At 44.7% G+C, this 15,596-nt stretch overlaps 1 protein-coding gene across 1 annotated transcript; it reads left to right on the top strand.

Moving 5' to 3' along the window:
• The first annotated feature begins 1,324 nt into the window (after positions 1–1,324).
• On the top strand, positions 1,325–15,562 carry LOC121354152 (centriole, cilia and spindle associated protein). Its single transcript, XM_041468559.1, has 3 exons — positions 1,325–1,678; positions 9,362–9,645; positions 11,506–15,562. Exons 1-3 carry the CDS (start codon positions 1,378–1,380, stop codon positions 11,677–11,679), a joined length of 759 nt encoding a protein of 252 aa, XP_041324493.1. The 5' UTR covers positions 1,325–1,377; the 3' UTR covers positions 11,680–15,562.
• The last annotated feature ends 34 nt before the right edge of the window (positions 15,563–15,596 follow it).

Raw genomic sequence — 15,596 nt, 5'->3', positions numbered from 1 at the left:
TTTGTTTCACTGGAAGAGTCTGGGCCATTGTTTACCATCCCGGGAATCCATGCCAGTTTGTGGGGTTTTTTTTCATTTGTGTTAGTCAGGGAACGCACAGGGCAAGACAAGGAAAAATACTGTTTGCTTCCTTATTAGTTAAAAAAAAAAAAAAAAAAAAAAAAAAAAAAAAAAAAAAAAAAAAAAAAAAAAAAAAAAAAAAAAAAAAAAAAAAAAAAAAAAAAACTTTTTTTTTCCTTTTTTATAAAAAAAAAAAAAAAAAAAAAAAAAAAAAAAAAAAAATAAAAAAAAAAAAAAAAAAAAAAAAAGGAGCAGTTTCCTAGATCTGTTTCTGAAAATCCATCAGTGCCCCCGTGTGTCGGAGCGGGGGCTGGCGAGGAGGCCGGAGAGGCTCTGCTCAGAGCCTGCGCATGGCAAAGGCAGTCAGGTTTGCAGGTGTCCAAAATAGGGCTCTCGCAGCCCGCAGGGCAGCGGGTGGGGCTGGGCAGGGGGATCACGCTGTCCCCTCCCAGAGGGGAGGCTGTGAAGTGAGCGAGCCAGCCGTGGCAAAGGCTCTGCGGCAAACCATTTTCAAGGACAATTGTGTCCCATAGGGGCACGATTCGCTGCGATGCCCTAAATACGGTGTGTGAGAAGGAAATATCCAGAAATCGCTGAAGAGCCGAGAGTGCGTGTCTGTGTGCGGGCAGGCAGGAGGGCGGCCGGCGGCTGCAGACGCCACCCCAGTTTCTGCATTTTTCTCTGAAGCGTTTTCGTATCACCAGAGACGGGGCCGCCCAGCGCAGGGCTGGATTAGGCGAATCCTGTTCTGGCGACCGGTTTTTAAAGCAGATTAGTGCAAAATGGAGAGCGGTCCCTGTTGATGCAAAGGCGTTCGCCTCCCTCCGGCCGGCCTGGCTGCTGCGCATCCTTTGCTCTTACAGAAGCAGCACGGGAGGCAGCAGCTGCCCCGCGGCCCGGGGTGCAGTACGCAGAAGGCGCTGCTGCTGCTGCGGCTGCTGCTGCTGCATCAGTTCTGACGCACGGCACAGACTCGCTGGGTTTCAATGTGCCCCGACAGGCCCCGGGCAGCGCCAGGCTGCCGCTCAGCCGGGCGGCGGGGAGACCTTCCCGGAGCATCACCCGGGCCCCAGCACGCCTACTGCTGGGCCCAGGGCTGCGGTGCTTGGGTGTATTTATGATACATTTTATATTTGATTGAATTGCCGCTCTATCTCATCCCGTTCGCTGCACCTCACGGCTCCGTCTCCCCCCTCCAGGCATCCCTCCCCGCTCGGGGCGGGGCCGCACGCCGCTGTTTGGATTTAAACGTAGCAGCGGGAGGGGGCGGGCTCGGCCGGTGGTTCCCGACTCCCGGCTGCGGCTCCCGGCTCCGCCATGGTGGTGCCGGCGCGGCGCGTGAAAACGGAGTACATGAAGCGCTTCAAGGAGCCCAAGTGGGAATCGTGCGGCGCCTGCTACCTGGAGCTGCTGCACTACCGCCTCAGCCGCCGGCTCCTGGAGCAGGCGCACCGGCCCTGGCTCTGGGACGGCTGGGAGCAGGACAGCGGCAGCGGCGGCGGCAGCACCGCCGGCTCCCCTTCGCCGCCGGGCGCCGGCAGCCCCGCGGCCGCGCGGGAGGAGGAGGAGGCGGCGGCGGGAGCGGCAGCGCCGAGCGAGGCGGGACGGGCGAGCCCCGGTAGGGAGCGCGGCGGTGGCGGGGGGGACACGCGTGTCCGGTGCGGCCCGAGCCCCCTCCCTGCGGCGGGGCCGTGCTGCCCTGCCCTGCTCCGCGGGGCTCGGCGCAGATGGCTCTTCGGCTTGGGGGCCGATCCCCCATCCCGGGGGCGCCCGGGCCCGGCGGGGTGACCGTGCGGGGACACCCGGCTGCCGCCTGGCCCGTCTTATCCGCCCCCAGGACATGGCCCGGAGGTGGCAGGGCCCATCAGCCGGGCCCCGCTGCCTCCAGCGGGATCCTGGCTAGGCCTGCGGAGGAGCCATGGCTGCGGCGCCGGAGGTGTCTCTTTAAAGAGCCAAGTGGTGGCAACTCTCATCCTGAGTCACAGCCACTTATGTAAACTGTTGCCATGGGAGCCAAGCATCTCTGCAATTATATAAGCGGGTTCTCCGGCAAAAGCAGAGGCAAGTTGGACTGTATGCCAGTGGCTGGCTCATAACGCAATTGCTTTCCTGGACCTGCACATGTAATTTGTCTCGGCTGAACACTTGGTTCTTAATGCCACCTGAGGGTTGGTCTTGGGTGCGCAGCTGAGTGTGATCAACTTCATGGCCTGAACAGGTGCTGAGCTGGTAACATTTTGTTCTTTTCTAGCACAGAATAATTCCCTTTTGATGTCTCACGATTTAAGAGACATCTTAGAAGACAATAACATGGTCAAGCTTCTCAAGCTGGTATTTTTTTATCCCATAAGATATAGTTTCTTTCCTGTAGTGAAAGAATACTGTATCTGGCAGCCATTGATTGGTGTCTTGAAATGCCTTTTGAATCAGCTGTCTCCCTGTTGTACAGCAGCAGGGAAAATCCTTGACAACTGTTCAGTTAAGCCTCATGTTGCCTGTTTGCTGTTGTTGTGGTGTGTGGTTTTTTTTTTCTTCTCTCCCCAGTTAGATGTGCTTGTTTGGAGTGGGAAAACTAATCTGATCCAATGCCCTTTGGGACCTGAGCTTTCCAGAATGATCTGTATTCTGATATTCAAGACTAAACTGCATTCATCGACCTTAAGAATACCACAGTCCACAAAAGCTTTAGCTATGCTGTCATCTGTTCCAGAGGCTTGGTGTTTCAGAGCATACTAGTGATGTGGGGCTCTGCAGTCAGCTGGGTGGGCCTGTGGTACCCAGGTCTCACATGGGGTGCACATAGCTGCTGGGTAATGCACTGCACCTCCCCAGAGCTGTTGTTCTGACTTCAGCTGGGATAATTTTATGCCTGGTAGCTGGTACACTGCTGTCTGTTGGACTCAGTATGAGAATAATGCTGATAACACACTGATGTTTTTAGTAGTTGCTCAGCAGTACCTACCCTAAATCAAGGATATTTCTGTTTCCTATGCTCTGCCAAGAAACAGGTGTACCAGAAGCTGTGAGGAAGCATAGCCAGAACAGCTGACCCAAACTGGCCAAAGGGATATTCCATAGCCAGAAAGTCCTGCCCAGTGTATAAACTGGGTGGAGTTGCCCAGGAGCCACTGACTGTGCATCACTGGTTCCTCTTGGATTTTATTCTTCCCTTTTCATTACTATTATTATATATTACTTTATTTCATTTGCTGAGCTGTTCTTATCTCAACCCTTGAGTTTTTCTGAATATTGTTTCCATTCCCCTGTAGAAGGAGGGAGGGTGTGACTACATGATACTTCGTTGCTGGCTGGGGTTAAACCACCACAGCTCACCAGTATGTAACAGAGTATTAGTGGGTCTACTTTTGCTTTCCTCAATCAGACTTAGAGGAAGTAAGACTGGGAGCATGTGTGGAAGAACTCCATAGTATCTCAGTGAGAAGAACCAAGGAATTGCAAAACATCAGGGAGTGGTTGCTTGGGAAAAGGCGATGCTTTCTAAAGGCTTGGCTTTTAGTGAGAGGAGGTGGAAGCTGTTGAAGCTGCACTCAGAACCTGGCATTCCCAGCTTTTCTGATGCACTTTGAATATGTACAGCTTCATTCTTCTTGTTGACCCTATGGATAGAGCACCTAAACCTGCTGTGATCTAATGGCACCAGCAGTTGCCAAGGCTAGAGACTGCTGGCCAGGGTGCTCTGTTCACTCATTAGCCTGCTCCCTGATTCCTTCCTTGACTCCTCTCTAGGGAAAAGTCCAGCTGGAGTTACTTGGTAGTTTGATTCTGGTTGGGATTCAGCAGGGCATAACAGCTGGCTTGCTGTGCAGGCATTGTCTGTGGTCAGTGATGGTGCAGTGACTATCCAGTGCACCCAGTTGTGTCCTCAGTCCAGCAGCAGTGGCAAAGGGACTGTGGAGCACCAGTGGCCTGCCAGGCTGCAGGGTTTTGGGCAACTGTGATTCTGTAACTGATACACCTTTGCCATGGATGCTGTAAGGAAATGCCTAAGGATTTGCTAGATCCTTGCTATTTTATAGTGGGAGAAAAATCTGTACTTCACATTCACTTCTTTGGCAAATGGTGTAGAATAAACATTTTTTAACCTCTGTGAGTATTTAAGAGCTTTGCTAAGTCTTTAGCAGAAGGACTGAAAACAACTCTCCTTAGGCAGCTGGATTCTGGATTTAGTGGATATTTATTGTATCTTAATGCACATATAATATATAAGGAGGTGACCCATTTAGTATTGGACAATCATAAGTATACATTTTTCTTCTGCTTAGTGGCTTGCTGATTAAGGCATGTGGAGGAGATAACATAGAAACTACCACTCTGAAGCTGCTACTATTAAACTGCCTTCTTTTTTTTTTTTTTTTACTCTGAAAGAACTTAATTACACTGAAGTGCTGTGGGGGTAGCTGAGCGTGCTCATGTTGATGACATCTTTTGTCTTCTGAATCTGACATCCACCCACATGCTGGAACATCCTAGCTGTTACCTGGCTACTGCTGCTTCCTGCTGTTTTGTGGGGAATCTGATTTCTGCCTGAATGGTATTGACAGTGCTTGTTGCCAACATGGCAACAAGCTGGTCAGCACTAATGTTGTTTAATATCTGAGGTAAACACAATTCATAATGGCATGTGCTGCCCTGGTTTCCTCTTTCCTCTCATTAAAATGAGCCCATGTGTGTTTGTGAAAGTTGTGAATGCTTCTGGTGTGTGAAGAGGAAGTGGATGTAGGCAACTTGGTTTAATGTTCAGTGGTGTTGGTCTAAAGCTCTGCCAGTGTGAAGCCCTGGGGCAGCACGTGGGACAAATGTGCTTTGTCGCTGTGTCTTGCACTGAAGCTATGGCTGAGTGATACCAAGGTGTGCTTGGAGGTAACTTTGTGTTAATTCCTTCTGGCCCCCCACTTGTGGCAGCTGTTTGTGGGATTGTTCTGTGGAACAAGCCCAGGCACAGATGTGCTTTAAACATAATCCCACAAAATCTTGACCTAAATGAACTGGTGTAGTTGTGGTGTAGACACATCCTCAAAGCTGTCAACAGAACCCAGTGGGCTGGTAAGTAGAAGACAGAAGCTCTTGGCAGCAGCGCTGCTGTCAGACCTGTTGCTTGTGAAATGACACTGCTGCACACACCCGCAGGATGAAGGCATCTTTCAATCCTTATTGCCATTTTGCCTTCAGCATTTTTGTGCAGTGGTATTAAGTGACAGCAGTGACAACCTGCCATTGAAGGAGTTGCCGTAAAAGTATTGGGAAAGTGACTGATATGGATTAGTGGAACTAAACAGAAGATCCAGTTTCAGACTTGTTCCCTGATCTTGTCTGTCATCATGTTGCAAGTGCATTTGCTGGCCCATGTATGTGGGAAGAAGCAGTTTGTGGTGGGGGAAGAAGGCAAGAGCATCAATTTAGGGGTTTACAGTACTGTTATTTAAAGTTGCTCCCACTTTTTTTCCTTTGGAAACAAGCTTTGCTGTCAAGCCAATCCAGTAATTACTTTCCAAACTGCTGCAGATGAAGCTTGCGTGAATCCAATCAGCTCTGAGCTGCTGCGTGACTGCTAGCTCCAGTATTGCCTCATGCAAGATCTGTCTTGAAGAAATGATGTTGCAATCTGTTTCATCTGTAGTAACTTACTTTCTACCCAGCAGTTTGTTGATACCCACAACTGGTTATATAGCCCCTTCAAGATGCATAGGAGACCTGCCCCATTTGGGGAGGTTTTGGTACAAAAGCAGGAAAGTTCCAGTTCTGCCTGCAGCAACGCAAGCACAAAGTGCTTCTCCCGGTGCTGAGGCAGTGCTGTAAGGGGCCAGCATTTCTATACAGAGATAACACTGCTGACCCCTGTGACCTGGCCCGTGGGTCTAACCAGAAGGTTATTTTCTGTAGTAAGTCATCAGGGCCTTTAAAATGGGGGTCCTGTCTGCCCCTGGGGGTGCAGTGTTGTGGGAGAGAGCCGCTCCCCTGGGCTCTGTCTGCCTGAGCCAGGAGCGGAGCTGTTAAGGCAAGCGGGGCGATGCAGCAGGGTTTAAGTGACCTCTTCTGGGCAGGAGCTTTCAGCAGCCGTGTTGGGTGGGCCTGTTCTGCCTGTTAAGCACTTAATCCCCTCCTGTCCATCCAGTGTGCTCTGCTTAGTGTCCATGATGCAGTTTTAAATGTTTCTAGCTTTTCCCTTCTCCTGTCTAATCCCTGTAATGCTGCAAGCTGGTCAGTTCTGAGTTTCCTGTGTCTGCTGGAGCTGATGCATGGTGCTCTGCATAGGAAGGAGATGGGTAGGAGTTGCTGGTGCCTGGACTTCTTCCTGAACAGCTGGGTCTAAGTCCTGCTGTCAACTGCTGCTCTTCTGACTTTGAAAAGTGATGCCTAAGAAAATGGCTTGGATATAAACCGTGGTTTTAAATAAAAGGCTTAAATAACTGTTAGACATCTTGTGCCTTCACCAGCTGAGTTCTGTGTAAATGGCACTGTAGGGGTGGGTTCATGGAAACCCCTGCTCTAATAGCAGGTGCTCATAAGTGCTACAGTACACTCGGGCATACAGCATTTACTGTAAGGCTGTGCACAGGACTCTGAGTGCCATTTACCCATATGCTTTTATTGCTATTTTGGGACAAGATGGCTCAATCATTTCTGGACCAGCTGGAGCTGTATCCTGGTGAGCAACATCCCCAAGCATGGCTGTTGCCTTGTTTTTTAAAGCTGAACTATCCATGTAATTGCAGAGCCCCCACTTTCCTGTATTTTTAAGTCTCTAAATGCCACTTCTGCTGTTTATGAAGTCAGTGTTGCTCCATCCCCCTTTGCAGAGAAGGAAGATGACATTTTTCCTTGAATGGAGGATGGAACAGCTTTCCAAAATGAAAAGCACTCTGGTTGCAGAATTGACAGCAATATGTTCCCTTTCAGAGTTTAATTTTCTCAAAACAGTGCTTCCTTCCGATAATGGACCCAGGCAGTCCCTCCTTTGGAGTGGCTGTGCAGGGAGATGCTCAGATAATATTTTGTAAGAGGATAACTCTGTGCTGCCTGTTTGCAGCCATGATGAATGAGCTGCCTTGTTTCAGAGTGAAGCTCTGTGTCCCAGAGCACAGGGAAAACAAGCAAAACAAGTCTAATACCACACTGAACTCACTGCTGTTTTTTACCAGCCTTGTCTGTAATAACTGAAACTACATCCAGCCAATATTTAGGTATGTAAAATTCATCTAGCCATTTTTAGTCTCAACATGCCACCACTTTGGCCTTGACTAATTTTTTTTGGTTGTTTTGTGATGTCATTCAGCTGAACTCTCAACAAATACAGCTCTAAATACTTTAACATTGCTGGTCACTCTTTACCAAATAAGCTGCACTGCATCACCTGTAGATGAATGCTACACTTGCACATCTTGGAAGATGGTTATAGGCAAGCCTGAACAGGGCCCAGCACCAGGGCCTCTGTGCTGCTTGGCAGCACATACAAACCATGCTGGCCAGGTTAACAGCTAGCAAGAGAGCATAAGGCTTGCCTTAGGGGAATTCTGGGGTGTGGAACAAGACTTGGTATCTTTACTCTGCAAACGTGAAGTGAGTGCTAGAGTAAACGGATGCTTACTCAGTGTGCCAGGCAGGTAACTTCTATTTCACCAGAACTGGATGGATACAGAACTGAGATTAAAGTTGGATTGGGCATGCACATGTATTGCGACGAACACTCTGTGTGTGGAGACACAAGGCTTGACTCCATTTCAGAAGGCTGATTTATTATGTTATATATTATACTAAAATGCTACATAAAAACTATACTAAAAGAACAGAGAGAAAAGATCATCAGAAGGCTACAAAGAACAGGAATAGAATAGAATGCATAACAAAATCCTGTGACTGCTCACAGCCTCGGCACAGGTGGCTGTGATTGGTCATCAATTGAAAACAATCCACATGGACCAATGGAAGATGCACCTGTTGCATTCCACAGCAGCAGATAGTTATTGTTTACATTTCTTTCCTGAGGCTCTCAGGAGGGAAAAAATCCTAGGAAAGGATTTTTAATAAAATATCATAGCTACACACATGCTTGAAATCAGCAGTTATCAGGAATGGTTGCTATTATGTCACAGGATTGACAAGGCCTTCTGCTTTTAATGATGAAACCACCTGAGTAAAAACTGCACTACTTACCCTTGGTTAACCTGTCGGTATGTAAGCAAGCCCTAAACCAGAACTCCCTATGACAGTGAAGGAATTCCTCCTGTTCATACCAGTGTATGCTGGTGATGGCTGAATGTGCTGAGACTTGGAACAGAGGTGGCGTGGAGATGGTCCCCACCAGAAGCAGAAATAGATGGTGTGGTAGAAAACCTGCAAGTTTGGTGTCAGCAGAGTTTGAGTGATCACTGTGTGAGTCTAGCACAAGACAGACTTGAAAGGAATTGGTTACTAGTGGACTCCTGTACTCTTAGGTGAATAAAAGGCACGTGTCTTGTAGGTGATCACACACTATAGGGCAAGAAGATTGGCTCTTGTGGAACAGTTGTTTCTCTGTTTTTATTAATTAATTAATATTTTATATAATGCTGATTCAGTCTTCAGTGATGATCTAAAACTGCAGTGATTCAGCCTTTATATTCTCTCTCACAAACCCTACTCTCCATACCCAGTGCCTGGAGGACTATTGCTGTGGAGGCTTAAATGTGTGGGATAAATGAGCCTTGGGGAGTAATGCCTGCAGAGTGTGGTACTTTAAATGTACAACATAATTCACTGATCAGGTAGCAAAGGTGATGTCTACTACTTTGTGGGTTTTTGCTTCACACTCTCCTTCCTAAGCAGCAAACTGTAACAGAGATGCATGTATTAACAGGGAGCTTGAAAATGAATCACCTTTTTCAGCGGAAGCTGATAATAGGAGGGATTTAGTATTGCACATAGTCTTATCAGACTCCATCTCTGACTGGCTAGCAGCATCTATGTGGCATTCAGTGCTCCATCTGTGCTGTCTGAGAGATGCAAGGATGAAATAGTGAGGACAGAAGATCACTGGAAATAGTCTTTAAGTTCTGTCTGGGGCTGTTGGTTATCTGTAACCTCACTAGCGAAAGGCATTTTTAAGTATGGGAAAGCTGTATTGAAGTCACTAAAGAAAGAATGAAGACATTTAAGCAAGGTATATGTCTGTTGCTAAGGGCACAATGGCTTCTTGAATTTCTAAAAAAAGCACAGCTTCAGTGATGTATTGAGAGGCTGTGCAAATCAGACATTAATATGTTGTCATTGGGAGCTTGAAGCATAACTTCTTTTTCTTCTTCAGAGAAAGAAAAAGAAGATCAAGAAAAGCAGGAGAAGGAAGAGCAAGAGAAAACTGTAGAACGTAATTCTGTAAAGGAAGCAGACAAAACCAGCCGTACAGGACGACGTCCAAGTCGAAGTGCCTTGTCCAGTCGTAACGATCGAAAATCAGCCAAAAGTCCCCAAAGGACAGATGCACCAAAGGAGAATAAACATCCATTTGCTCTCTATGGGTGGGGAGAAAGACAGACGGATACTGGGAGCCAGAAAACTCACAATGTCTGTGCTTCTGCTTCAGTGAATGAAGTAAGTAAGAACTTCTGTTTCATTAAAAAGCAGAGACTACTTAGTGCCTACAGGTGTCTTAATAGCTAGGTAGAACTTCTCAGGGGTCCCTTCATTTGAATATATGGAGATTCAAGCAGTAGGTTCTAGCACTAAACCTGAAGAGTCTTGAGATGTCCAAATAAGAGCTATTTACTGTTGGTTTGGAAGCTTCCCAGGTTTGACTAATACTTGCAGATTCTAATTAGAACTGCCTGTTGTTTGTGGCTGTTACAGTGTTACCAGCAAAACTGGCTGTTATAAAAGTACTTCTGCATTCTGAACTTTATGAGAACAGGAGAAGAGCAGGCAGTTAGCGCCAGGCATCCCACAGCAGGCAGGCATATAAACACTGGGGAAGTGCTTGTGCTGTGAAAGAGTTTTTTTGCTGGGGCCTTCCTAGACAAGGAGCCTCACTGAGATGGTACAAGTGCTTTTCTGCTAAGATGTCTTGTCTAGCAGTCTGTTTTGGTGGCTTGCCAGTAGGAAATGTTGCTTGCAGCAAAATGGTCTATCAGATGGCTGATGGATTACAGGGCTGGTGTAAATATTACCAAAATAGCACAAATTAAATTCATGTGGCCATGGACAGCACCAGGATTTTGCTGTACTGGGGCTCTGTTTCCTAGCTTAGAAACAGCAAGGGAGTGTTTTAACAGATCCATTTCTTTTTTCTCTGTAACGCTCCTAGGCTGGTAAAACACAATCATTAATGCATCCCTGCCAGGGTCTTGTCCTTATCTTACTGCTAATGTAGAGTCTTAATCGGTGACACAAGATACCTGAGGATTGAGGTGGGGGTGGTTGTGCTGTGCAATATGGAGCTGACCTTTCATGGGCTGTTTTGGAAGGGATTTGAAGTCCAGGCTTTTCCTTCCTGGACAGCTCAAACCTTTAAGCAAAAGGAGGAACTTGGGCCTTACAGCTTTGGAAAGAAGCTGTCTTCCCTGGTAATAGACACTTATGCTAAATTGATAAAGTTTGGTCAGTGCTCAAAATAGTTGACTGGTGCTTTATGTTGAAGCCTAGAAGAGGCTGAAGCCTGACATGAGCAGAATTATTTATATTTTATCTTAGACATCTAATATTTCTTACACTAGAAATAGTAATAGAACACCTGAGCTCAGGTCTTGAGTTTGGACTGAACAGGCAGAACATTTCTGAAACACTCCCAATTATGTAGTGTTTTGTCATTGAGGATGTTTCTTTATGTAGGAACTGACTACTTACTGCCTGCTGAGGTTACTTTTTCTTGCATGTTTGAAAGGTGTTACTTACCCTTTATTGAGATGGGAGACAGAGTTTTCAATCTGGAAAGAGAGACACACAAACATAGAAACTGGTTCTTCATATTTAATTTTGGGGGAAATATTATAATTTATTAATATAAAAATGCATGTAATTGTGTGTTCAGCACATTGTTCAAAATTAAGGTCTTTAGTCTCTAAGGGATCTCTAGGGTTTGGTTTTACTAACATGGCTTAGGGATATTAGGCTTAAGGGGTGCTTAGGCATATTGAGGGCTGTTTAGGTTTTAAATGATAGAAACAGAGAATTGAAGTTTTTAGAATTCATCTGAGTAAGACTATGAAACATTAAAGATTTTTGCAATCAATAGTTGGAAGTGTGAAAGGTAATGCAGAACAGAATTTAAAGCACTTCTCATGGGAAAAAAAGAAGTCTATGTTCAGTTAGTGGTACAAATTAGAGAAGAAAATACAACCTTGCTCACAATCCCTGTTCCTTCAGGTCAGGGACTGGGACAAACAAAAAGTGATCCTCGTCATTCCTGAGGGGTTCCTAGGCTGCTCTCCTTCCATAATACTAACTCTGGTCTTTTAGATTCACGAATCTGCCCTACGAGCAAAGAACAGGAGACAAGTGGAGAAAAGGAAGCTTTCTCAGAGGCGAGTGCGATCAGCAGAGGCAGAAAACACTTGGCGAACAAAGCCCTCCCCAGCAGACAACCCCTGGATGACAGAGTACATGAGATGCTACTCAGCAAGAGCTCTCTGAATCTGGATTCCCTTAGGCATCCTCAGAAGAAGTCACGCATATCAGGACACTGGTGCAAGGAACCAAACCACTTATGCAAGGTTTTTATAGGGAGTTTCCAGCTGTTAAAGTATTTGTTACAATGTTTTTATCTCGGCTACCTACCTCACAGCGGGGTGTATCCTTGGAGCCATAACATTTGAAGAGGCTTTTAGATATAACTACCCAATCTTTTAAACAATTCCCCTTTTGGGAATTTTTCTAATGCTTTGGTTAGCTTGTTTTGAGGGTGGGAGGGGAAACCTTAGCATACAGGGAGTCAAAGCAAATGCTTTTTTGATCATGGTTGCAAATAATCTGTTTTCCCTTATTTAAAGTTCAAGTCATGGGGAGATGGTACTGAGGAAAGACTTTGAAGGAGTGATGGAGGTGCCTTTGTATTTATAAAACTATTTAACACTTTTATGAAAATAAGTGTATGAAGACAGGCAACAGGAAGCCAGTGTATCTGGTAACTAGCACTAATAAATGTAGATGCTTTAGGCAGGCAAATACCAAGCATTGCCTGCACACAGAAACTTTAAAAACAACGACAAAAAACCCCAAACAAAAAACAACCTTGTTTGATTAGTGAATCTGCTGATGCTAACTTTTATCACTGTTTCTAAGGTCATTAGAATGAATCACTCATTTTCAGGGCAAGAAACAGCTACAGGATCATTTTGCTGTAGCTGTTCCTGTTGTACCAAATAACTAATGTAGACAATCATTATCTGATAGCTGCCACTCAATAAGCAGTTAGTTGTTCTACAAATATAGAGCTGTACCACTGTACTAACCTCGTGGTCACACTTAGTCTGTACTTAATCATGTAAATGCATTTATTGAAGGAGAGGGCTGGCTCCTTTCTGGTGAGGTCTATTTTTAACGCTTCAGAGTATCTATTACGCTCAGTGGGGGTCAGAGTGCAATATGCATTCTGCTTGGAGGTATTGTACAAGTATATTGTTAAAGGGTTTAAACTTGAAAATTGTGTTGATAAAACTTGTAGATGATGTCCTGAGAAACTTGCTGCCTCTTGCAATTGGTGCAGAGCCCCTCACTGATAGGGGGATGGTGAGGAGGTAAGGGCTAGGGAAAGGAGGGGTGTACCCTTTAGTAAACTAGAACATATAATGAAGTTTGAGCATTTTTTTGTAGGTCCTACTTCTACATAGTAAGACAGTCATTGTGATATCCTTGGTGGTTTTGTTTCCCTCAGGTGGCTGTAAATTACCTTTTTTTTTTTCAGTTTGCTAACTATGCTTTAGGCAGATGATTGCTGTAGTTGTGAGCTTCAAAGTTTTGTTCAGATGTGTTGTGTGTTAGTTACATATGTTGGTTATCTCAGTTTAATTGTTTTGAAGCTTGTGTTTTACAGGCTGGACACATTCCCATGGGAAGCATACTTCCACTTCTAGAGCAGAAACCTGCACTAGTTTTAGCTTCATTCCACAATCTCAGTGAGTAAGGAGGACTCTAGAATTACTATTACAACAGAGTACGCATGCTTAATGAAAAGTCTGACTGTGTTCTTGAAGAAAGTAATTGTGCAAAAGGGTCCAAGCACTGCTGCCTCCTAGTGTCCACTACGTCACTAAAGGTTTCATTACTCACAATTTAAATTTTGTTAAAACGTCCTAGAATCCATGAGATTATAACCTGTTTTTTGTTTAACCTGCCTTTTACGCATAAAGGTATGAAAATACAGACCACTCTTGTTCAAGGCTACCTACTTAAGATCTTACAGGTTTTAAGTTTGGGAAAGCACAGCATGATTAGGAATGTTTTATACGCAGCAAGGAGATTTTGACTGCTAAGTAAACCACAGGCCAGAACTTCCTGAAACTTTAGAACAGTGCCCAAAACTGGGAAAACTACTCCAGAGAATGCCTTTATTCCATATGAGATTCTTTTGATTTCCTTTTATGCTGTGTTTTCCTCTTTAAATAACTGCTGTAAATATGCTTAGCTTGCTTCTGACACTGTTGCAGTTCCAGAAGCCACCCAAGCTTTGCACAGCAGTGTCAAAGCACCAACTCAGTAGTGTTTAACAGCCTTATTCAATAAAAACTTGCCTGTTCCTGTTGCCCACACACTTTGTAGGTTTTATGTAACCACAGCAGATGGATTGTGCCCTCAGTGCATTTTGTCACATTCAACAGTTTCCTTGACTGTGTAGGGCAGGACTCATCTTGCCATGCTTTTGAAGATAGCTTCTACAGTCCTCTCTTCCCACAGGGAATGGAAGAGCCAGGATGACTATGTGCCTGCCTTAAGTACCTGTGTTTGGATGTTTCTCCCATGAGGTGTTGGTGTTTGCAATTAATTATAGGAGGCCAAAGTGTCTTCTGCCTTGGATACTGGGAACTAAAAATATCTCCAACAGGCCTGTTCAGGTCTTCAAATGAGAATTTTCAACAGCATCAAGGCTGCTGTATACTGAGGAAATTGTCTAGTCCTAAAATCCTTGTCTGGTCAGGAGCTGTTCCCCACAAAGATGACTTACTAAAAGACAGCAGATACACTAATAAGGTCTTGTGAGTCATTGTTGTGCTTTTTCAAATGGTCTATAGCCAAAACAATCCTGGGTGCTATGTTGGTACTATCTGGGCTTAAGTAATACAATACCTGAAGTGAGGGGTAAATTATTCTGCAAATCAGGTAGCCTTCCTCCATTTGGGTATTGACTATAAAGCTACTGTTTTGCTTAGACTATATGAAATAGTATAGTTCTGATCACTGCAAGCTCTGTGTGTGAAGTATTTGGTCTGGAAAACTGCTGGTGCTTTGATGTTAACAAATGAAAAGCCAATTGCATTGTAAAGCAGAACTTTCCAGGTGTAAAAGCTTTAAGTGTATTCCATAGATTCCTACAGGAGGTGGCCATTTGCTTCCAATTGGACTCACTGGAAAGTAGAAAACCTAATGAATGTCTCTCTATCAATTAAGGAATTTCTAAACATTGTCTTGCATGGACTCTTGAATTCAGCAAAGTGGTGAACACTTCTCACTCCTGTTTTACAAGTAAAACTTTTTGGTAAGAACACAGTAAATACTCAATTGTCCAAAGTCTTCATTAAAATGACTGTTTATTCCTTTGTTTCTGGAAGTACTTAGCTAAGTGAAGCAAGAGTTTTACAATGTGTAATGCTGCAGTTCAACTATAGTGTTGTGAAGACTAGTGTTTACAGTGTAAAATGTTACCATGAAAACTGCATAAGAATGTCCTGTAAAATACAGTAGCATGCCTGTTCAGTCACTGCTGTCTCATCTTTGCAACTATGAAATATAGACTTTTTCACAGGAAGCTGAGATAATAGTCAAGGTGATAGCTAAGCTTAGAGCCAACCTTAATAAAACTGAGGAACAGTTTCTGGTAAGAATTTTATCCAGGTAGTACATGCAAATTTACATTTAAACTTTAACACATATGTAAGTGTTCTCATTTTTTATGGCATAATGTAGTGCCACTGAACTATAAAGGCCTCTCTGACTCTTTTTTTTCTAACTGTGATAGGGACCAAAAATGCTAGCAATCTGAGGGCCTAATGTATGGTAACCTGGATGTTCCAGTTTCCTTTCCAGCTCAGTTAGTGCACTCAGCAGCAAAGCCATAAATGGAGCCTGACTCAACACCTTGACAAGTAGCCCCATGAAATTAGGGGTACAAGTGAATGGGAAGCTGCCTCAGCTATTGTTAGCACTGAATTCACTTTAAAAACAATAGGGAAATGCCATCTAAGCTTGAAGCAATATGTGTTTTTTAAAGTTTTTAAACAGTATTTGTTTTTAATGCTTCTGTATTGTCTATTTTAATAGTGTAGTGTCAACTTGTACATGTGAATAAAATCAGTGATACAAAGTGCCTGGACTGCTTGTACTGCGCTTTTTGGGAT

This window comes from Pyrgilauda ruficollis, unplaced genomic scaffold (assembly GCF_017590135.1).
Source record: "Pyrgilauda ruficollis isolate IOZ18807 unplaced genomic scaffold, ASM1759013v1 scaffold101, whole genome shotgun sequence".
NCBI classification, from domain to species: Eukaryota; Metazoa; Chordata; class Aves; order Passeriformes; family Passeridae; genus Pyrgilauda; species Pyrgilauda ruficollis.
The sequence above is the reverse complement of the archived record's forward strand: the minus strand, read 5'-3'. Positions and strand labels throughout refer to the sequence as shown.

Excerpts from the sequence above, each read along its gene's own strand:
- LOC121354152 (XM_041468559.1), top strand. The coding sequence starts at position 1,378 with ATGGTGGTGCCGGCGCGGCGCGTGAAAACGGAGTACATGAAGCGCTTC. Across the intron at positions 1,679-9,361 it reads GGCGGGACGGGCGAGCCCCG|AGAAAGAAAAAGAAGATCAA; the intron begins GTAGGGAGCGCG and ends TTTCTTCTTCAG. Across the intron at positions 9,646-11,505 it reads CTTCTGCTTCAGTGAATGAA|ATTCACGAATCTGCCCTACG; the intron begins GTAAGTAAGAAC and ends CTGGTCTTTTAG.